General features: G+C 43.6%; 1 protein-coding gene across 4 annotated transcripts in view; it reads right to left on the bottom strand.

The window, feature by feature from the left end:
* Positions 1–18,828, bottom strand: part of LETM1 (leucine zipper and EF-hand containing transmembrane protein 1) — a 30,726-nt gene extending 11,898 nt beyond the window's left edge. For 2 of the 4 annotated variants that reach the window (XM_028728855.2, XM_028728857.2), the window contains exons 1-10: positions 18,627–18,826; positions 15,039–15,096; positions 12,493–12,949; positions 8,848–8,991; positions 8,587–8,724; positions 6,314–6,517; positions 5,857–5,976; positions 3,924–4,055; positions 3,415–3,594; positions 2,120–2,272 (exon numbers count right to left, since the gene is read on the bottom strand). In XM_028728855.2, the coding sequence (XP_028584688.2) occupies positions 2,120–2,272; positions 3,415–3,594; positions 3,924–4,055; positions 5,857–5,976; positions 6,314–6,517; positions 8,587–8,724; positions 8,848–8,991; positions 12,493–12,949; positions 15,039–15,096; positions 18,627–18,705 (1,665 nt within the window). In that variant the 5' untranslated portion in view covers positions 18,706–18,826. Of the gene's footprint in view, positions 1–2,119; positions 2,273–3,414; positions 3,595–3,923; positions 4,056–5,856; positions 5,977–6,313; positions 6,518–8,586; positions 8,725–8,847; positions 8,992–12,492; positions 12,950–15,038; positions 15,097–18,626 lie in introns of all 4 variants that reach the window. The other 2 variants (XM_028728856.2, XM_077930716.1) reach the window with 2 other exon arrangements.
* Positions 18,829–23,935: the final 5,107 nt, after the last annotated feature.

The following is a 23,935-nucleotide window of genomic DNA, read 5'->3' as shown; positions in this document are numbered from 1 at the left end:
TCCAACATACAAGTTTCCTTTACACTCCCAGAGGGTTTCAAAAGCAATTGCTATTGGTTGAGATGAAAACCAGAGAATGCACAATCACTGGCCAAGTCCTCTCTGGGCAAAAGGGGAAGTCTGAAGATCTGTATATAGCTTCTGACTCCATGAAACAATCTTCTACAAGATTTTTTAATACTTGCAAGAGAGAAAAGGCAGCAATTGTGTTGTGCCTTTTTCTTGTCAGTACTTATTTTTCTCCGCACTGCCTAGCATAACTAAGCCTGCTTCTGGGGGGCTGAGAAAGAGGAGAAGATGGAAATTTGCTAGAAAAAGTAAAGGATAGTGCTTGTGGAGAAAGAGGCACATTAAGTTTTCCAGTAAGAAATTTCATCAAAATACTAAAGCCTAAAATAAGGGGGGGGGGGGATTCCTAGAATTCTCACACACTTATACAAGTTTCCAGGCCAAGTGACATCACAGGAGGATCACTTAGACCAGTGTTTCTCAAAGTTGGGTCTCCAGTTGGCCCTGCTAGCTAGGGATGATGGGAGTTGTAGTCTGTAGTCAGCTAGAGGCCCAACTTTGAGAAACACAACTTGTGTCTAAGACAACTATTGGGCACATCAGAGTTTGGAATTTAACAGAAATGATATTGCTCATAAGCCATTTTACTACTTCTAGTAGGTGCTTTTAAAGTTCAAGTTTTCAATGTTCCAGAAATAAAAAAAGGATTCCTAACCTTAACACATAGCCACCACAGCCATGCTTCAAACTTTGCAGCATGAAAATAACAAGAACTAATAAGTAGACATCCATGTTCTTATGACTACTTCTATGCAAGAGGTACACAATTACTAAATTATCAGCTATGAAGTACACCAGTGGTGGCCAACTCTTTTTGGAAAATGTACCAAGAGTTAATTGCAAACTAATTGATAGGGTCACTTTTTATGCCATAACTAGGTTCAGATGACCTTCAGAAGAACCACAATCTCCCACAGCCTCTGGGCCCAAGTTGGCTACCCATGAAGTACGCTATACAGAATGCTAAACTATACTATACAAGATTACTACACAACAAGAGCAAATATATATTATGCACTGTGATTAATTTATAAATATTAGAAAAAGCTAATCAATCTAGTTAAGAATATGATACAGAAACCTCCATGTCAAATCTTCCATATCTACTAACCCAGATAGTACATTTCAAGGAAGTGTGAATTCTTGCTATTGTTCAAACAAAGACAAGCCGGCAGGATTAACCCATAAAACCACAATTGTTGTTGTTTTTTTAAGTGGATGCTGAAGAATCTAAATGAAAAATACCCAATGAAGATCTCTTTCAAGTCAATATACTCTTCACTGGGGTATATTAAGACTAGTGGAAGGAATAGAGAGAGTCTCCTAATCACTCAGGTTTGGAAGTAGCCTAACCAGCCTTATTTTAATCAGTTCTTGAGCAAAGAGGCTTCTCAAAATCTATAGCTTAGAATGTGTGGGCCTTGTTGGGACTCCCAATGAGCAGAAATGATAATAGTCCAGGAACACATGAAGGACTACAGGTTCCCATCCCTAACATAGACATTAGAGAGCCTGTGCCTATAATTTTTCTTAATGGACAATTTGGAGAAGTTTAGACTTGTTTCAAGTGCAGTGCAGCTCTGCAACCTCCACCAAAATGATCTTTCAAAGCAACCCAAAAATGCAAGAGATCTTGGGCACCATGAAACAGACATGGAGCTCTGAATGGAAGCAATCTGAACTGGATATTGGTATATACAGGCGTACATTTAGTGTGAATCTGCATCTTTCATAACTGGATTCATTAGCTAATTTAGACAGAATTAACAACCACCCCAGAGTCACTGTTCACTGCATAATTTACACAGGAGACCCAAAAAGTAGTCCCGGTTGTCACCTGCACAGTAGCTAACTATGTCCCCAGATTTCAGCCACTTACAATGTTCTGCAAATGAAAAACACCTGTAATTATAAAAAAAAAAAACCAACAGCAACTCTTCCACAAAATCTATTGATTTTCTTGGATGAGAGTTAATCTTGCAACAGCCCAACGTGGAAAGTATTGTGGTGCGTTGCAGTATATTCGCTCTCAGCCTTGCCCACTATTCACCTTGATGCCCTCCAATATGGGTGCTGTATCTTTCAAAGTCTCTGAATGCAGGGTCAAGTCCACCTTTGCCAGTTCTTGTTCGGTATCCACAGCTATCTTGCTCTCCTTTATATGGACAGCTGAAGTATCAAGATCTATTGCATCCACCTCCTTCTAAAACACAAAGTGACAACATCGTATGAAACCCGGAATTTAAAAAAACACATTTTGAACACGACCCCAAGTTCCACCTTTGAAGCTCTATGCATGGCATTTGACAGCTCCAACACATGTTCTTCATGGGGAGAGAAGGAATTATATCAGTTGTTGTCTCTGGCTGGTGAGTGGGACTAATTTCATTTCACCTTCATGTTTGCATTTGCAGGGTAGCTGAAAGGGCAGGAAAGAGGAGGAGTTCTTGATCCACTGGGTAGTGGTACAGGTTGATGCCCCTCCCAATGATATAATTTTTGCTGAGAGAGAGGGGAAAGAATTCTGCCAGCAGCTTTTGATTGGGGCCAGGTTGCTTCTGTATGTGCAATATAATGATCATTATTGGAAAGGCAATACAGTGGTACCTCGGATTACATACGCTTCAGGTTACATACATTTCAGGTTACAGACTCCGCTAACCCAGAAATAATGCTTCAGGTTAAGAACTTTGCTTCAGGATGAGAACAGAAATCGTGCTCTGGCAGCGCAGCAGCAGCAGGAGGCCCCATTAGCTAAAGTGGTCTTTAAGTACGGACCTCCGGAACGAATTAAGTACTTCACCCGAGGTACCACTGTATGTAGGAAGAGACTCTACAGGCAGCAGTTCCTGTAACACTAAACTCCTTTCAATCTTTTTTTTTGGGGGGGGGGGGTAAGAAACCATACATTTTCCTCTTTCATAACGGATTATAGAAGGTTTGTGCAGAATTGTGATACTAAAAATCAGAGCCCTTATAGTGAACCATTTTTTAAAAATTAAAAAACAGTTGGGAGTTCGGCATAAGAAGTGCTTAAAACTATCCTGTAACCAGTGCAAGCTTACAACTTCCCCCTACTTTTACATATCAAACCCCTGATCTGTGTGATTAAGCTTCTGAAACAGTTGCAGAAAAAAAATGTATGCATCCAAGTGCCCCTTTGCATCATGACCATCATATGTATTTATTATTGCATTTATTATATGTATTTATTACGTATTTGGAAGTTGCCCATTTGGAAGAAGTGCAAAATCAACTTAAGGGAGACTGGGGGAAAAGTCAATTTTAAATAAGGATGGAGTAAAGCGTTTACAACCAACACTGGTGCCTTTTTAAAGAGCCTACCCTTTCAGCGACCTGAAGAGTCTCTTTGGCCTTCTCAGCAGCTTCTGACAGCCTTTCCAATTCTTTTTCTTGGTTTTCTTTCCTAATAGCTTCTTCCTCCTGAAGGGTTGCCTCCAGTCTGGCTTTATTGTCCACTTTTTCTCCTTCCACTTCTGCCGCTTTAACTTGAGCTTCTTTGGCCTAAAACAAAAATAAAAAACCAATCAACTTTCCAGATTTTACACTGTTCTATAGGAATTTTAACAGAAGAGTAAACTTAGTACTAGCAGTCTGGTCTAGCTGTTTACTTCTGCATTCTACAATGTAAGAAAGCTCTAACCAATCCTATGCTGCTCACTCACACAGGGTGCAAGAAGAGTAATACTTAAAAGTGCAAAATGGGCCATCCCCAGCACTAGAATTATACTACAGTGAATATACTGGCTGTAGCAGAGAAAGCCCCCTAAGGAACAAAGATTTTAGATTTAATGGTGTTAACAGAACGTAGTTGCAATTTAAATAAGACATACCACACTTTCAGGTAGTGTTTGCAGGGTTGTTTTAAGCTGGTCAGCTGGTGAAAGAGTATCTGGAAGGTACATAGCTCTGGATAAAATAAGCAGTGAAGTTGGGATTTCCTGGTTCAGATGCAAGTCTAACCACTGCAATTAAAAGATAAAGTATTAGAACAGTATGTCTTTCTGCACTCCAAAACACTTATGAACTGGGTAAATCAACCTTAATCCATTTATTTTTCAACTGCTAGTGAACTTCTGAATAAAAGTGCTGCTCATCAAGGAATTGGGGCAGGAGAATAACATGTTAAACAGCTATCTGATAACAGATAGTCTTTCCTAGGTAAACAACTCTCAGTGTGGGACACTGATAGGAGTTTGTGGCAAGTATATTTGCCTCATAGCAACATACCTGCTCAATGCAAAGATTGTGGACATCAGAGGACTAGGATGGTTGGAAAGGTATGACAGAAGGGTAAAGGTAAAGGTAAAGGTACCCCTGCCCGTACGGGCAAGTCTTGACAGACTCTGGGGTTGTGCGCCCATCTCACTCAAGAGGCCGGGGGCCAGCGCTGTCCGGAGACACTTCCGGGTCACGTGGCCAGCGTGACAAAGCTGCATCTGGCAAGCAAGTGCAGCACACGGAAACGCCGTTTACCTTCCCGCCAGTAAGCAGTCCCTATTTATCTACTTGCACCCGGGGGTGCTTTCGAACTGCTAGGTTGGCAGGCGCTGGGACCGAGCAACGGGAGCGCACCCTGCTGCGGGGATTCGAACCGCCGACCTTTCAATCGGCAAGCCCTAGGCGCTGAAGCTTTTACCCACAGCGCCACCCGCGTCGGAGAGCAGAAAAAATGACAACATAGTTCACACCTGGCAACCAATGGGTAGATGAGCCTAAAAAGCTTGGGACAGTAATTTTCACGGCCCTCTTGTGGCTACGTGGCTCAGGCGTCAACTCTGGAAGTGTTGGAAGGCCTTTGCTCTAGGAAGCTTAGTTTGGTCAGAATAGAGTATACATTTCCAGGTTTAATACTAAATGCATTACTTCTGGTACAACCTCTCCTCCTCCCGGAAGGGAGGGATTGTGACCGGGAACCGATTCCCGCGATGCACAGGGAGCGTTCCGGCCCCTGCCTGCCATTGTCGCTGGCGCGCCACCCCCCCCGCGGAATGGCACCCAATCAGGTGGCAGCTCGGGGGCGTGGTTTAGCCGCTCAAATGCGGCCGTGCCAGCTTTCCCCGCCATTGCGCTGCTGGAATTCTTCAAGTCACCCACCCACCACTCCCTTTAGTGCGTAGCTTCTCGCTTGGCCTTGCTATGGACCTATGGTTGGTCGCCTTGGTTGTCCGGGGGGCCTGGTAGGAGTTTTTTCCCAATTGGCAAATTGGCACCGGCCTCTTGGTTTTTTCGCCTACCTCGTAGCAATCGTCACAACTTTCTCAGTATTTGGCGGTTAGGCATTGGAATGTGTTGTTGGTGTGTGGAAGGGCAGGGTGTGGCCATCGCCTATCCCTTCACTTATGGGTATTCCGTTAAAGGAATCAGGCGGCCGTGGATCCTGTCCGATGCCCTGCGTGGCTGGAGGCCATGGCACGACCCCCGGTGACATCAGGGGAGAGCTTACAGTTGTGTTTGCATCAACAGGCTCCCCCTACTGGTGGTTAACCCTAGACAGACTCACCCCTCTCCGAGTGGGTGGAGTCAAAATTTAGTGTTGGTCCAATGCCTAAGCCAATACCTCTCACATGCTGTAATCAATAAAGTTGTGGCCTTTTCTAGCCCATCAACCTTATATACTGTGTCCACGTGTCTTTATTATTCATGAGCGGGAGGCGGGTCCTCGAATCACAAATGAAGGACCAAGAGGCAATGCCAAAACACACACGGAGCACGAGCTGCTTTTGGGTGATCAAAAGCTCATGTCCCTTCTTTCTTCATCAGTACCTGCTTCAGCTGGTCCTTCAAACGGTCTTCTGTTACGCCAAGTGCTCTCATGCCTCTTGCACGACATGCTGCTTGTAGCTCTTTAACCGTCAGGCTATCCACATTTTCCTCAGCGATCAGCTAGACAGACACAAACATCAGTAACTATACTCATCACTGTGAAGAAATTATCTTTGTCACCTAATAATACAATCATTACAAGAAAGCAGGATATCATTACAGGATGGAATTCAGTTTAGTGCCAAACAAGGGCTGCCAGGTATGTTCTAATCAACTGTTCTATGTTTCGTGGTAAGACTATAGCTGTCCCATAGCAAGTCTAATTGTGAAAAAGACCCAAGATTCCCAGATGAATGAAATTCTGCATTCCACAAGGCAGTTGCTTAAAGTAATTTTAAAAGCCATTAGAAACAACAGAAGCAACTGGAAAATTTGTAGCAAAAGGGAATTCTCTTACTTTATCATCTGCTTTTATAGATCTCAACCTCATTATTAGCTGAAAACGAAGAAAATTATTTGTCCCGATTGACTGAAGTTCTAACAGTTTACAGAGAGCAACCAACTGAGGTCTTGTGAGATTATCAAGGGTTAGCTCATCTTCAAATAGTTTAGAGAATCGTAAAATTTCTTCATTGCTTGGTCTTTCACCAGTTTCACGGATCTGAAAGGAGAAAACACATTTTATAAGACTTAAAGCTACATTCCCGCAACTTTTATTTAAGAAATGTGCAGTTCTTTAATAACATATGGGATAAGTCTCAGTCTCATGACTCCACACTTATGTAATTTGGAATCAAGTGAAAAATTCAGTTTTCCTTTGAAGCAACGGCCATAGCACCTGCATATAACTCTCTCTATCCGACAAGCTAGAAGAATTGCCACCATTCAAGTACGCATCCCAGACAGGCACTTGAGGAGGCGGCAGAGCAGGCCCAGAGAACACAGGTCTTAGGTTTCCCACCCTCGATGACCAATTCATGCCAAAGCAGGAAGTTCACAGCTACAACATCCATGGTAGGTTCTTGTCCGACCTCTGCTTAAAAGCCTCTACACAAAAGGAAAAGGGTTATTCGTTACTGCTGCTAGATTTTTGATACACTGAGAATAGGAGGTGCAAAGCAGGTGGCAATCACTGACAACCCCAACTCCAGTCTGAACGTTCTGTAGCAGGACAAAGGCAAGCACACATTAGAGTGGGGCAGGCCATAAGCTTGCTTTCCATGCACTGCTCCGCATAGGAAGAAGGCTGTACTGAATTAGCTGTACTGAATGAAGCAGTGTTGTCATCTTAAATTGGCTGTTAACCAGACTGGACAAGCTGTATTTCAACAGTTTTGAAAATGGGGGCTTATACATGGAAGAACACTATATGTGCTCATTACATTTTTAAAAATCTGAAGCTATCTCTTTTTAAAGTAACTTGTAGCAGTTCAAAGCATTTGGGTCCCCTATCCTGCAATTTTCTTTTAAATGTCTACCATTTTCATTTGAAAGACATGCACAGCGAAAATGTGGTAGGGCATGGATCTCAGACCCTTCTTACCATGATAATCAGAAGTAACCTGCCCAGTGGAACAGAGGCTCAAAGCTAGATTCCTGGCAACCGCAGCACTGCCACTTACCAGGAGGGAAAGGGGGAAAATAGCAGGGAGGTCAGTGCAGCTCCTTCACCATGCTGACCTCCCAGCCTCCCCTTCTCTCAGTAAACAGCAGCACCCCTGCTGCCAGGAAGCCAGTGTCATTAATCTCCCCCACAGAGTAAATCACTTCTGGTGACCAGAAACCACAACCAACTGCCTTGGAGGTCTGATAGCAGAATCCACTGGAAATGAAGATGGATTCAGCATAGATTGTTCTAAGGAGGAGGACAAAAGGCTGTCAAACTCTGAACCTAAAACTTTTGGACGGGGAGCAAGTCAACCCACCAATCACCAAAAACTCCCATTGGAAAAATTTAAAGAAATAATTTGGTGCGATTCAACAGTGCATGGCTTCAAGCCTGACTACCATCTCTAATGGTATAAAATACGTTTGGCAAGGATACAAGAAAGTACAGTGGTACCTCGGGTTACGTACTTAATTCGTTCTGGAGGTCCGTTCTTAACCTGAAACTGTTCTTAACTTGAAGCACCACTTTAGCCGCACCGCCACGTGATTTCTGTTCTCATCCTGAAGCAAAGTTCTTAACCTGAAGCACTATTTCTGGGTTAGCGGAGTCTGTAACCTGAAGTGTATGTAACCCGAAGCGTATGTAACCCGAGGTACCACTGTACCTTTTCAGTAGTCATGCCTAGGGTTTGAAACTCTCTCCCAAGGAGGCATGTTTAGTGCCTTTCACCAGCATTGAAGAGCCAGTGAAATCAAAAATCCAAACTCTCTAAATTCCCACCAGCAAATGGAGGCCTTCTTGTCTGGGCAAGTCTTTAGACCGCCAGATTTGTTTTTCTGCTTCTGATTTTTGATTGGCTGCTCTTCTTACACACCTGCACTTGCTTTCAATTAGTGTTTTTAATTGCGGTTGTATGTGGCTTTTTGACATTAACTTCTATACTGCATTATATATTACTGTTGTTCAACACCTTGGGTGCTTAATGCAGAAAGGCAAAGTATGAGTGAAATCTAATGTTGTGGAAACCCCCTGGAGTAAATTTTGAAGCGGCTGCAGGGACAAAGAAGGTGGTGAAGTCCCATTTCACTAATACACCATCAGTAAAAAAAGGAATATTTTACCTTTTGAAAGAAGGTGGAAAAGTCTTTAGTAACATTCCCTTTGGCTGCTTTATTTTTTAAGGCGATCTCTTCAATGGTATCTTGAAGGAATTTAGCCAGTTCAAGCTTCACTCTAAGCTCTTTCTTCAATCTCTCTTCCTAAGAAGTAAATAACAAATTGGGTTCCATGACGGAAGAAAAGTGGAATACAACTGGAATTTAATCAATAAGAACATCTGTTTTGCCACAAAGTATTAAACTGCTGATTCATATTTTAGTTACCTTCTTAGACTTTGTCTCAAATGTTGAAGGGAGCATATTGGGGAACAGCTTTAAAGCTACGGGAAGCAGGAATTCCATGAAAGGAACAACAAGAAAGACTAGGAAAGGGACCAACCGAAAGAGATCAGCACATATCCGAAGGAACTGTAAGCAACAAATAAGTAAGGAGATTAGTAACCATAAAAACAAGTCAATATGACATAGCATGTCATCCATAGTATGATATTTATTTGTATTCTGCATTATTTTCCAACAACTTTTGGTATATAGAAAAACCATCTTAACATCAATTTGTTGGAAGATAATGAACTGAATTGCAAGGTAATATTTTTGCACTCCTTGCTTTAACACTGTTACATTCAAATCAGCTTTCATTTTAAACCAGACTCCTTTCTCCTTAATTTACAAATTGAAATGTTCGCTTTTTGCTTATGCTGTAAAGTCTCTTATATATATATTTCAACTACAATAGTTGAAGCAGTGGTGTGGTAGTTATTACTGAGTACAACTATTTTATCTATGGCTTTGAGTGAGTAAAATGAAGAAATTTACAATTGTAAAAGTTAGAGAAAGGAGGCAACTAATAAACACATTGAACTTTGACGCACTGAGCTCTGTATAGTCAATCTTTCAGTTTGACATTCGTTAACACTAGTTAATATTAGCCCTGGACCAGTCTGAGGGCAATAGTGCCTTCTTTGGCTGCCTCCTTCGTCCCTGCTCTGGGCGCTGGCAGCCGAGGGGGCTGCAGCAGTTCCACCCCAGTGCCTCACAGGGCCGGGGGCCAATGCTCCTTGCTTCCATGTACTGGGGGCAGAGAGAGCTCTGGTGGTTTCAGGTTCAATGCTCCTTCCTTTTCAACATCACGATATATCACTATATTGTGATGTTTACCTGGTGACACATCACCAAAATTGAAAAGCTGGTGTCGTCCAGCCCTAGTTATTTTATAGATCAACTCAATAGGGTCCTTAGATTCTTTAAACTCTTGTGGACATAGTGGTTTGGATGCTAGCTTCCCTTCTAGAAATAAAACAGAGATAGAATCGCACAACCAGACTATCCTCTGGCGCTCCCTAAAAATCTACTACTGAGAGATGGGGAACCCCTGGGAATGGTGCAGCATTGTATAGTGGTTAGAGTGTTGGCCCATGACCTGTAAGACCAGGGTTCAAATTCCCAGTTGGTCATGAAGCTCACTGGGTGGCCTTGGGCCATTCACTCTCTCTCAGCCTAACCTACCTCACAGGGTTGTTCTGGAGATTAAAAGAGGAGGGAGAGAACCATATACATCACCTTGAACACCTTGGAGAAAAGGGTAGATAATAATAATAAATACAGGTGTTGGAGGGGGCTGTAGATGGAAGGGGAACTTGCTCCTCCTTGCACAAACAGAAATGCAACTTGGGTTGAAGCCATTATATGAAATGTTTTTTTTTATTAAAAAAAATAAATAGTAGTTTTAAATGTATTTTAGTCTAACCCCATCATCTTTTAAATCACTATATACTTCAGGTGTATGCATAGGTTGTATACATTGAAAGAAAGAAAAATACAAATCATTCAACTGTTAACTTTAGTTTGCTATTACCTCTAATAAGAGGTAAAGAACAAGAGCGAGTCACTAGAATGGATGCACAAAAAAGCACTGTTACCTGTTAACAGTGTTAAAGAAATAAATGCAGAGCAATTTTCTTTACAACAGTAAAAGCAAGAGAACCAGTGTCAAAGATGCAGAACTTGCGGCTAGTCAGAAGTTGTCAGATTATAGCTTCCATCATCCCTGAACTCTGGCTATGCCAGCTGGGAGATGAAGTCCAACATCTGGAGAGTCACAGGTTCTCCGTGCCTGATCCATATAAGGGAACACTTGATGATGGAGTCCCCAACATGCACTATTAGAGGTTTCCCTTGTACTGTATGATGTTTAAATACTGAATGATGTGTTGATATGAAAATCTGGAATCTTAAGCCTAAATTTGCAATATGAGAAGTGATAGTGCCTCGGAAACTGTATGCTATGACAAATAGTTTCCAGTGTCATGACAAGGCTGCAAGCAAAAATTTCTGAAACCAGTGTTCGAAACTCCCATTGTTCTAGGAGCATTTTGCAACAGGGAATTTCAGTAGTGCAAGCAGTTTCTGGGCTCTGGGTGCAGTACTGTGTCTACAATTTCAGATTAAAACTGCAGAGTGGAAGGAAAGGAGGACCTTTTTCTGCCTCCCCACTTCCAGTCACTCTCTGAAGACTGGAGAAGAGACCCTCTTAAGAATATTAGGGGGGTGGGCAGGGGAAGGACCAGACCATGTGAAAAATGAACATAATATTTTAGCTGTAGTTGATTCATTTTCAACTTTGTATTCTGGTTATAAAAAAGCACATCCAGACATTCATTGTTACGTCCATAACCTACATTTAAAGTACCACTTAGATCCTAGTTTTCATTTCTAAGTTTCTAACACTGTCTGAAACTATTCAACTGTTCAGAACATAAAAATAAAACTACAAAATTATAGATATTTAATCTAGTGAACAATTATTGCAATAGACTCGATTTTTGTTTTTCGATATGTAAAAATGTACAGCAATTTAAGAGCAATCCTATACCCACTTACTGGTAGGAAGCCCCATTGAACTGAACAGGGCTCACTTCTGAAAAGCATTATGTGGAGTAGCATAGCTAAAGAATATACAGATAACTTGCAGTTTACACTGATTTCACTTGTGTGGAAGCTGCCCAGGGTCCTCCCATGACCATCCCTGAGCCCAGTAAACAGCCCTCTGCCTTGCGGAGGGGCAGTTTGGGAGTTCCTGTCTTTATGTGATTTTTTGTTTACATGTGGACCCCTAGAACTGAACCCTCACGTAAGCTGTGAGTTACCTGTACACCACTGAGTGCAAGTAGCTTAAGGACACTGGTCACTCAATATTTTTCTACTATGGGGTAGAAAAATTGTGCACACTTTTCTGGGTAAGAATATGCAAGCGATGTTCTGCTCCATTTAAATGCATATAGAAGCTGCATTGTACATTACAAAGAAAAAACCAAACACTTCAACGAATGTTCATGATGTTTTGTACAGCCATTACAAATGCTTAAAAAAATGCATAAGCAGCCTCGGTCCAGTATACCTGCAGGAGCATCTCCACCCCCATCGTTCTGCCTGGACATGAGGTCCAGCGCTGAGGACCTTCTGGCGGTTGAAGTAGCTTCGGGTTGAACATTTTCAGGTTGCGCTCTGCGGCGACCCAGAAGTAACGGAACGCGTTACTTCTGGGTTTCACCCCTCGCACATGCGCAGACACTCAAAATGATGTCACGCGCATGTGCGGAAGCGGCGAATAGCAACCCACGCAGACACGGGTTGCGTTCGCATCCAGAGGTACCACTGTCTTTTAATATTTTGTTGGAAGCCGCCCAGAGTGGCTGGGGAAACCCAGCCAGATGGGCAGGGTATAAATATTAATAAATATTATTATTATTAATTATTTCAACCAGTGATATTCAAGGTGATGTGCATTTACTGGCAAAAATGTTTCAATAATATATTGCTAATGTCACTCTGTATAAACAATAAAACTGTTAACTCAGCTTTTAAGACATCTAAAATTGAACCACCAAAACAATACAATGGATTCAGTACCTGTCTCCGTTCTCGGCGGGATAAAGTGCTGCCATGAAGAATTCTCCAGAGCATCCTTGCAGCAATTTTTGTATCAATCCACAACAATCGAAAGCCATGATAGTAGTGCTTCAGTTCATCAACAATTCTCTGTCCTATAGATCTTTTAACTATGCTTTCTTCTACTGTTGGGCTATAAATTGGGCCCCCTTCTTCCAGTTTCTTATTTTTATCCTTGAGAGATTTAAGCGACTTTTCTACCACGGAGTCATCATAACGGGGTTGTGAAGAATGCCACTGCCGTACTGGAAGATAACATGGCCCCAAAACACCTCCGTTAGCAGTGGGTGACCACAGGTCAAACGATCTCAAAGCTGTAAAGTGCCTTTGTCCTGATCCTTCAGTCCGATTGTAATCCCCTTTTGCAAAGCAAACGTAAACAGGAGAGGCACTAGTGCAATATTTAAAATGAACAGTCCTGTAAAAAAAGAAGTGAGTGTTTGTATTTACATGGCACATAGTACTTCACAATTCTTTGCATTTACCTTTACCCTATGAGTATACAAGACTAAGATAGTGACATGAAGGACCGTCCCAAAAGATTTGTATGAGTGGAGATATAAACCCAACACTCTTTCCACTACACCTTAAAGGCCCTCTGACAAAATCTATTCTGCTAAAAGACTTGCACACCAGATCACAACTATCAAGTTCTTGTTTCATACTTTACAAGTTTACAGCTTCGTTTAGCAAAGTGTGTTATATTAGGATTTACTCCAAACCTACAGAAAAGTTTGAAGCAAGATGAAATGCCTTTTTCTTAGAATTCAGCAGCTAGAATTCACTCTCTCCAGAGACTATTACTTACAGCTGGGAATGGGAACCTCCGCTCCATTCTTGGCCTACCAAGGGGCTCAATTGGGCCCATGAGGCCACTTTCCCCAAACTGTACCTGACCTGTAATCAGCTGGTATCACTGGTCTTGGCAACTTAAAAGGAAAGCACAGGGAAATTCCTACCCTATGAAGGGGGAGGTACTGGAACCAGGATATGCTGCCAAAAGGGACGCGGGTGGCGCTGTGGGTTAAACCACAGAGCCTAGGACTTGCCGATCAGAAGTTCGGCGGTTCGAATCCCTGCAACAGGGTGAGCTCCCATTGCTCGGTCCCTGCTCCTGCCAACCTAGCAGTTCGAAAGCACGTCAAAATGCAAGTAGATAAATAGGTACTGCTCCAGCAGGAAGGTAAACCGTGTTTCGGTGCGCTGCTCTGGTTCGCCAGAAGCGGCTTAGTCCTGCTGGCCACATGACCCGGAAGCTGTACACCGGCTCCCTCAGTCAAAAAAGCGAGATGAGTGCCACAGCTCCAGAGTCGGTCACAACTGGACCTAATGGTCAGGGGTCCCTTTACCTTTATGCTGCCAAAATGGCACAAAAAGAGTAGAAGAGATGGAGAGCAGGGGAAAACAGCTTTCATGGCCACTCCAAGACTCTTGCCACCCTCACTCACTCAGGATCTGAGAGTCCCTCCGCCCTCCATTGCCCTCTCCTCTGTGCCCCACAAGCAGGCAGCAATATTATTTATTGGGGGTGGGGGAGAAACTAGATAAGAAACCATGTCCAGCAACTTCCAAGCATAGCTGTCAAATTACAGATTTGAAAATAAGGGACCAGCAGCCTTGAAAATAAGGGATCAGCAGCCAAAATAAGAGATTTTCCAAGCACAGGTATGTTCAACTTCTGAGCCCCTCTGAGCCAAAGGCAGAAAGCCCAGCCAGCAGCCAAACGAAGCCTCAAGCGGTAGTTCCCACAGTGCAGCAACCCGGCAAAGGGGATGAAGCAAGGAAAACCACCGTCACCTCTCCGCTGGGAAGCGCTGAGCAAAGGCGAGTCCCCAGGCAACGGGGCCGATTTGATCGGCACAAGGCATGCAAGCTCCACCCCTCCAGTCGTTCTTAGACTCCTTATTGGGTGGCGCCTCCCTCCTCCCTGGCGGCAGGGAGGGAGGGAGAGGAGCTGCTTCCTTTGAAACCCAGGAAATTTAAGGGACATCATCAATAAGGGACAGCAGCGGGACACAGCGCTGGGATAAGGGACTTTCCCGCCAAATAAGGGATGGTTGACAGCTATGCTTCCAAGACTAACAGAGAGAACGCCGAAAGGCCTCGCAGTGATGCTGGGCTACAGGAGCCACCTACCCCCAATTCAACTTTCCAGTCACCAGAGGCAGGCAGGGCACACGAGAAGAACAGCACATTGCTGCCCAGGGAAGGTGGGTGGAATCTGCTGAGAGAGACGCTTCCCAGCCTCTCTCAACACCGCTCTCACCACTTTACGTGATTTCACGTATACAAGTGGAGTCTGGGAACATAACCCTTGTGTAAGTAGGGGGACGCCTGTAATCATTTCTATTGTGGATGTCTGCATGATTAATTTGTTTCCTCATACGTTATGAGGAAAATAAACTAATCTCTAACTTTTTGAACTATTGGGGAAACTCAGTTACTTTGGATTATTTATTATCAACATCCCATTGAGGGAAAGTGATCTTCTGAATATGTTTACTTACGTATGATTTATTAGCCTCAGGGATGCACAGCTAAAACAAGCACGGTTTTCCAAATGACCTAGAAGTAAAAAATAAAATAAAAAAGAGTCTGTAAACCAGTAGATTGCAATACAATACATTGACCATTTGTAGCAGCACCAACATCAAAATAGCTTTGTTCAATACTACTACACCACTGCAAACAGAAACATTAATATGTTGTATGCTCAGGACAGGTTACAAGAAGCATTCAGGAGATGGGGTGATGAGCAAAGAAAGCAGATTATTCAAATAAAACTATATCGTAAGTCTCAAAGCCCAGCAATAACAGCAGCAAATGATTCAGTTTGCTTTCATTTAATTTTTAACTTGTACACTCTCTTTCCTATAACAATTTTCAATAGAACTAAAAGCAAGTTGTTCAAAATTCAAGAATTCATTTCACATAAAAGATTATAAACTAGAATCAACAAACAGAACAAAATCACCCCACCAATTGCAAAATGTTAAAAAAGCTGCACTGTAGTGCCTCTCACTCTCCAAAACATTATACATTTTATTTTTCTAGAAGCTATACTTTATGTTGTTCAAATATTAATTTTAAAATTATATATGTGAATAATTATTTAAATACCTGCGGTTAGGCAACTGTATGTATTGTCTTTATATGTAGTTTTAATATATGAATGATACACACTTGTACTGAGATGTGCTCTGCTTTATTTGTATTTAAAAATGGATTTTTAATTATTATTTATTTTGCAATTTGTTTTTTAATGTCAGTCTACAGTTACACCTTGCAATACTTAAGGCATAGTCATTAGTGGATAACAGACCATTCTTAGAAGCACTTAAGGCTACTTAAGAAGCACATACCAGATAAGATTAGCAATGAGATTCTAAGGGGATTTTAGAAAGAAAACAAGTGATTATCTTATTAAAGCTGAAAAAATACACCATAAAACTAATAAGAAAAATATACAGACCACAACAAAATGTAATCAAACAAAGCCAGTGTATGGCATACAATTGTTAGTATAAGGAAAAGGCAGGAGACAGAAATGCTTCTAAATTAGATCTGGGGATTAGTCACACTAGGAATACTCTGCAACTGCACATGTGCCATGTTTCACCTGAGATTTGGCACCTCACACAAAGCCTAGAGTAAACAGAAAGGCACGAGAGTGTCTGAAGTTTTCTACTGTTCAAAATAAATACGTTTGTAGCCTTCATTGTTGCAGAGATCTTTAAAGTCTTCAAAAGGATATCGTGTTGAAGTGATAACGTTTCTGTATCATGAATGACTAAATGCATAGCCTAGACACTTTCCCACCTAATTATCACCAGACACTAAGTCACATCACAAAGACTAGTTATATAGGTCTCAGACACCACAAAGTATGTACATTCAGAAGTCTGTTCCCAGTAATCTTTGAGATATATTTTATACACCCATCAGTTTAATGGTCCCCAGATCAAAGTTCACTGAACACTTCACCTGAAGGAGTCATTGAATCATATTTTCAAAGGTTTCATAAAGAAGCTGCACTTAGAACAGTGAATAGAGGATTAACTAGTGCCATGCCAGTTCACCAGCTCCATCTTGCACCCTCCAGATGCAATCATTAGGCTGGGGTCCTCTATTCCGATGGCTTCATAATGCAATTAGTCTTTAAGCTTCTGAACAATGACTACAGCCCAAGGTGTGTACCTCCTTAAAGAGAACATGCCTCCTATGAGACTCACGACTTACCTAGACTAGCAGCTGCTAGCATGGGGACTGGGAATGAAACAGTGAAACTGCAATTGACTGGTGCTCAAATTCAGAGTGTCAATAACCTTCATAACGTTAAGCCTAAAAGAATTCCAAGGCTTTGCTTCATGCTATTATTTTACTTATTTGATCCCTACATGGCTATTTTTGGATACCACAGCAACCTGGATTGTACTAGAACACCAGACTCAATATTAACTCAAGGGTGCATCACCATTCTTTCTCACCTGCATAAAGGCACAACAGAAAGCAAACTATCCCACAAGCAAAGACCTGTATAATACGCACCTAAGCTGAAGATGGCAACACACTCCACCAATCACATCAAGAGATATTAATATTGCAATATTGCACAATAATGCATTGCACCTAAAGCCATCTTAATGCAGAGTCAGGTCATAAACCTCTATTGCCCAGTTCCAGGTACTCTGGAGAGCCAGTGGTGGCAGAGTGATTAGTGGCAGACTAGGACCTCCGAGAGACCAGGGCTCAAATCCCCCCAGTCAGCCATGAAGCTCTCTAGGTAAACTTGGGGGCCAGTCGCTGCCTCTCAGCCTAACTCTACCTCACAGGGTGGTGGTGAGGAAGGAAGGAAGTGAATATATTATTATTATTAATAATACTCCGCCCATCTGGCTCAGTTTCCCCAACCACTCCACGCGGCTTCCAACAGAGGACTAAAAACAGATTAAAACTTCAAACATTAAAAACTTCCCTAAGCAGGGCTGCCTTCAGATGTCTTCTAAAAGTCAGATAGTTGACATCTAATAGGAGGGCGTTCCACAGGGCAGGTGCCACTACCGTGAAGGCCCTCTGCCTGGTGTCCGGTAACCTCACTTCTTGCAGTAAGGGAACTGCCAGAAGGCCCTTGGAGCTGGACCTCAGTGTCCGAGCTGAACAATGGGGGTGGAGACGCTCCTTCAGGTATACTGGACCAAGGCCGTTTAGGGATTTAAAAGTCAGCACCAACACTTTGAATTGTGCTCGGAAACGTACTGGGAGACAATGCAGGTCTTTAAGGACCGGTGTAATATGGTCTCGGCGGCTGCTCCCAGTCACCAGTCTGGCTGCTGCATTCTGGATTAGTTGTAGTTTCTGGGTCACCTTCAAAGGTAGCCCCACGTAGAGCGCATTGCAGTAGTCCAAGCAGGAGATAACTAGAGCATGCACCACTCTGGCGAGACAGTCTGCGGGCAGAACCACCCAACTCCACCTCCAGCTCTTTGGAGAAAAGGGTGGGATATAAAGGCAGTGCAAGGCAATCAGCCACACTCTGGCAGCAGCTCTCTGGAGACTCAGGCACAAGAGACCAGAGTTCAAATCACGCTCAGGCATGAAAGCTCGCTGGGGTGACCTTGGCAGCCTGTCACTGCCTGTCAACTCAACTCTACCTCCTCACAGGATTGGTTGTTATTGTAGCGGGGATTAAATAAGTAAGAGGGAGCAAACCACGGAAGCTCCTCGGAGAAAACGGTGGGATATAAATCCAAGAAGTAAGTAAGTAAACAAATAAACAAACACGCTGTGACAGCAGCCTTTCCAAACTATGGGTCCCTGGTGGTTGTTGGACTACGACTCCCATGATTCCTAGCTATCACGGCCGGCGGTGGGGGATGATGGGAGTTGTAGTTCCTCAACATCCGGAAAGGTTACCGGCGCCGGAGGCTCAAGGCCTTCTCGAAGCCACGCTGAGGGACGCTCTAAGGCTGACTTGTTGCAGCCGCTCCCCCTCACGGAGCCCCCCCTCTCATACCCCAGGCCCGCCCCACCGGCGCCAGGCCCGGCTGTCCCCACCGCTTTCCTTCTCCCGCTCCCCGGTCCGACGCCGCCCTCACCGGCCTCGGGCTCCCACCGCAGGCGCCTCGGGACGGAGCAGGCGCCCCGGCCGCAGCGCGCCAGCAGCACGAACGCCATCTCTCCACCCGCAGGACGAGGCTGCCGGTCCGGCCTACAGAGCCGCGTCCGCTCGCTCGCCTCGCCGGGCCACTTTTCTCCTCAGGAGCCGCCCGCGCGGGGTGGAGAGCGGAGCCAGGTGCATGCTGGGAGAGGGAGTCTTCCGAGGGAGGGGAGAAGCGGCGCATGCCGGGAAGTCGAGCCCGGCGGCTCGAAGCGATTCCCGCAGAATCCCGTTGGACGGCCGAGTGGCCAATCGGAGCCGCCGGCTCCTGATACGCTGAGCCCGAGGCCGCGCCTGGAGCCTCCGGGGCGGCTTCGGGCGCCATTTTTGTTTTTTTACCTCATCCCTTGAGGGGAAGCGGCGGCTTCCTCACGGGGAGCGGGAAAATTTAGAGAGGCGGCTGCAATGGGATGCCTTTCCCCGCCTAAACTTAAAGGCGGAAGGAAACTCCCCTGTTTTGTTTGTTACTGCGTTATGTTAGGGTTACTGTATTATTATTATTACATTTGTAGCATCCTTTTTCTCCGTGTAGCCCATGTTGTTTTTTCAAAAAAAATATATTGGTTTTCACAACATTATAAACAAACACATAGGACAAACAAACATAAATCATAGCCTTAATGAAATTTACACTTATTAACATTGTTAGGTGACTTCCTCGCTTGCTTCCCCTTGGTTGAATTTCATTGCATATCCTTTTAACGGTTTTCCAAAAAAACAGTTGTTATAAAATTTAACTTCCTTAGATCTTCACATTATGAAATTAAACATATTACTTCATCCCTTAACATAAATAAAATCCTTCGCCAATTAAGTATCTGCAAGATGTTTTCAGTTAATTTAACTTAACATAATTTACTAAGTAATCATTAAATTTAATCCACTCTTCCTGATACTCCTCCTTCTTCTGGTTGCAGACTTTTCCGGCTAGGTTGACTAGCTCGGAAAAATCCATCATCTTCATCTGCCATTCTTCTAATTCTTGGGTGTAGCCCATGTTTAGCTTCACAACAATGACCCTGTTGTGCTAGGCTGAGAGAGGCAATGGACATCACACCCAGCGAGCTTCAAGGGAACATTTGAACCCAGGGCTCTCCCAGGTCTGATTCCAGCACTCTGACCTCTACACCCAGTGCTATTTTTCTAGAAGAAAGAGGTGCCTCTTATAATGGGAATGGCGCCCACCTGAGAGGTGCCAAAGCTGAGTTTCGGTTAGTTCTGGCTGGGGGGAAAAGCCCTGCATTGAACTACAACTGGCCTAGGACAAAAAAACCATGTGGCGCTCCACTTGCCACTCCCCCCCCCCCCCCGATGACAAGGAACCATAAGTAAGCAATCCTGGGGTTTCGTTAGTTGGCCCGCTACAAATCCACCTAGCAGTAGACCTCATCCAGTTCAGAGCATCTACTTAAATAAAGTACCGTGGTACCTCGGGTTACAGATGCTTTGGGTTACAGACTCTGCTAACCCAAAAATAGTACCTCGGGTTAAGAACTTTGCTTCAGAATGAGAACAGAAATCGTGCTCCCGCGGCACAGCGGCAGCAGGAGGCCCCATTAGCTAAAGTGGTGCTTCAGGTTAAGAACAGTTTCAGGTAAAGAACGGACCTCCGGAACGAATTAAGTACTTAACCTGAGGTACGTACCACTGTAAATTAATCAGAACAGTAGAATTGGAAGGGACCAGGAGAGACAACTAGCCCAACCCCCCACCCCCATGCAGAAATCTCAGCGAAAGCATCCATGACAGATGGCCATCCAACCTCTGCTTAACAACCTCCCAAGGAAGGAGTCCACCACCTCCCATAGGGGTTTGTTCCACTGTCAAACAGCTCTTGCTGTCAGTTATTCCCGATGTTTAGTTGGAATCTCATTTCTTGTAGCTTGAAGCCATTGATTTGAGTCCTGCCCTCAAGCAGGGGAAAACAAGCTTTTATCTTTAAAAAATTTAAATGGCTGTCATTTCTCCTCTCAACCTCCTCTTTTCCAGGCTAAACATACCCAACTCCCTCAACCCTTCCTCACAAGGCTTGGTTTCCAGACCCCTGATCATCCTGGTTGCCCTCATTTGCACACATTTCAGCTTGTCAACACCCTTCTTATTGTGGCTTCTGGAACAGTACTCCAGGTGTGGTTTGACCAAGACAGAATAGAGTAGACCTATGACTTACCAAGGGACGCGGGTGGCGCTGTGGGTAAAAGCCTCAGCGCCAAGGGCTTGCCAATCGAAAGGTCGGCGGTTCGAATCCCCGCGGCGGCGTGCGCTCCCGCTGCTCGGTCCCAGCGCCTGCCAACCTAGCAGTTCGAAAGCACCCCCGGGTGCAAGTAGATAAATAGGGACTGCTTACTGGCGGGAAGGTAAACGGCGTTTCCGTGTGCTGCGCTGGCTCGCCAGATGCAGCTTTGTCACACTGGCCACGTGACCCGGAAGTGTCTCCGGACAGCGCTGGCCCCCGGCCTCTTAAGTGAAATGGGCGCACAACCCTAGAGTCTGTCAAGACTGGCCTGTACGGGCAGGGGTACCTTTACCTTTACCTTTATGACTTACCAGGATCTGGACATTACAGTTGATGCAGTCTAGAATAGCATTAGTTTCTTTTCTTTTTCCTTTTTTGCTGCTGCATCACACTTGTTGGCTCATGTTCAGCTAGAAGCTTACATTCATCCTCACTGAAATTCATTTTGATCGTTTTGGCCCAGTTCTCCAATCTGTTAAGTTGATATTGAATCCCGGTGCTGTCTTCTGTGGCATTAACTACACCTCCCAGTTTGGTGTCAGTCAACAGGCTACAAATCCACCTAACAGTTATTTTGTCTGGCCCACATTTTACCAGATTCTCTGTGAGAATATCATGGGGGACTTTGTCCAGAGGGTTACTGGAATCAATATATACTACGTCCAAGGCCCATCTGTGTCTCCATTTTGCAGACATGCTGTTGGCTGGCAGGGAACAAATAGGCATATTCAGAATTAATTCCTGGATGTCAAGATCCAAGTTTGGTGCAAGTACTCTTTGGTGAGAACCCCAGCAGAGATTTAAAATCACAAAATAAGGACGAGTTAGTAAAAGAAGTTATGATAAAGTGGGCGGTCTATTTTGGCTATAAGATTGAATACGACAAATGGGTTAAATTATGGAACATAGGTATGAAATTTACAGCATGCTCCACCTTAAGAGAAAATTTAGGAAAAATGATGTACCGGTGGTATATCACCCCAGTTAAATTGGCCAAAATGTATAAATTGAGTAATAAAGCGTGTTGGAAATGTAAAGTAAAAGATGGGGATCTCTACCACATGTGGTGGGAGTGTGAAAAGATGGAGAGAAAAAAAGGGATTTAATATATAATGAACTGAAGAAACTTCTTAAGTACACATTCCCCCCAAAACCGGAAGCTTTTCTATTAGGGATCATAGGGGAGGAAGTTAAGGAGGAGGACCATAAATTATTCCAATATGCTACTGCAGCAGCTAGAATACTGGTAGCTCAAAAATGGAAATTACAGGAGACCCCAACGATAATGGAATGGCAGGCCAATTTTTTTGAGTATACAGAATTAGCTAAAATGACCTACAGAATTCGAGACCAAAAAGGGACAAAGTTTGAAGAAGAATGGGGTAAATTTGTGGCATATATAAGATCTAACTGTTGAAGTTTAAAGACTACAGCAGGGTTGATATAAATCCTGTGATCTGTACGGAAAGTGAATAAGAATCTACAAGAGAAGACATACATTAAGAAAACCGAAGCGGGAAGGAAGGAAGTCTAGGCGTGAATATACACAGTGTAAATAAGATGACATAAAATGATGACTGTAAAATATTGTTTTGTTTTTGTTTGTGAAAAATTTAATAAAAAGCAATTTTAAAAAATCACAAAATATGCAGCAAAGTAAAGCACAGAAACATAGGCTGTTAGACCTTTAATGTATGCCCTTATGAGTTTCTTCAAGAGTTCCCTTCTTCCCCTGGTATAGAAAAAGACTACACAATTGTTAGTCTTTTATTTACTGTACTTACTAACTCCTCAAAGGTGATATTCATGTGCTTTTCCTCACAGCATTCAAAAAAAGTTGCACAGGCAATAAAATACGACTTAGTTACAGCAGTGAAAGTGCCTAAATTACTGGTATAGGAACACAATAATGGCTTGAAAGAGCCATCAGGTCTGAGCTGTAGCAATCAGCTCAGCCTGTCTTCACATATAATAGACTGAAGTGAAAATGGCCTTCATTATCTTTCTCTCAAGTTCCAGGGGAGGGACCTACCTAAGTCTGGTAGTACAGTTTCCCCAAGGCATTAACTCCTTCATGCATTAATTAAACTTACACATGTTGGTTACATGAGGCCATGCAACAAATGGAGGCTGGATGTGTTGTGGGCAGGGCCAGGATAAAAAAATATCTACATGGAGCAGAATGAATCCTCCTTTGGAAGTCAATGCAGGAAAGGCTATTACAGAGTAAATTAATATAGTATACAGCAGACAAAGCAGAGCCTTCAGCATTGTACAATGGGTGATGACTCTGGCAGTAATTCTTGGTGTGAAGAAAAGGGTGTTAGGAATTCACAAAGGTGTCCCTGTTTTCATTAATAAAATGGGTATGCTTAGCCTGGAAAAGAGGATGATAGCCATCTTCAAATATCTAAAGAGCTGGAAGATGTAACAGAGCGTGTAGGTTAATAAATCATAAAAAACGTTGACGTTAACTGTTTAATAGCAAAACAAAATCTTCACAGACTTGCCTGAGTTTCAGGCCTAAATGAGCACAGCAGCTTATTTCATGTAGGCTGCATGTCAGTGGTACCTCAGGTTAAGTACTTAATTCGTTCCGGAGGTCCGTTCTTAACCTGAAACTGTTCTTAACCTGAAGCACTTTAGCTAATGGGGCCTCCTGCTGCCGCTGCGCCGCCGGAGCCCGATTTCTGTTCTTATCCTGAAGCAAAGTTATTAACCTAAAGCACTATTTCTGGGTTAGCGGAGTCTGTAACCTGAAGCGTATGTAACCCGGGGTACCACTGTACTCCATGAAACCAGTTGCCCAGATTAAAGGCCCCTCTTCCTAGTAGCTATATATGTCTCCTGTCCAGGGCTTTCCCCAAGCAATCAGAGACTTTGCCTGTGTGCAGCCTGTCTTTGCTCTGCCCATTTCATGCCTCTCCTGGTTCTGGGAGTCAGGAGGAGGGAAGCTTGTTGCAGCAGGAGGTGGAGACACCCCTGACTGTTCACCAGCCAGACTCACCTCT

This window comes from Podarcis muralis, chromosome 6, assembly GCF_964188315.1.
Source record: "Podarcis muralis chromosome 6, rPodMur119.hap1.1, whole genome shotgun sequence".
Lineage (NCBI taxonomy): Eukaryota > Metazoa > Chordata > Lepidosauria > Squamata > Lacertidae > Podarcis > Podarcis muralis.
Note: the sequence above shows the minus strand (reverse complement) of the source record. Positions and strands in the feature narration are given on the sequence as shown.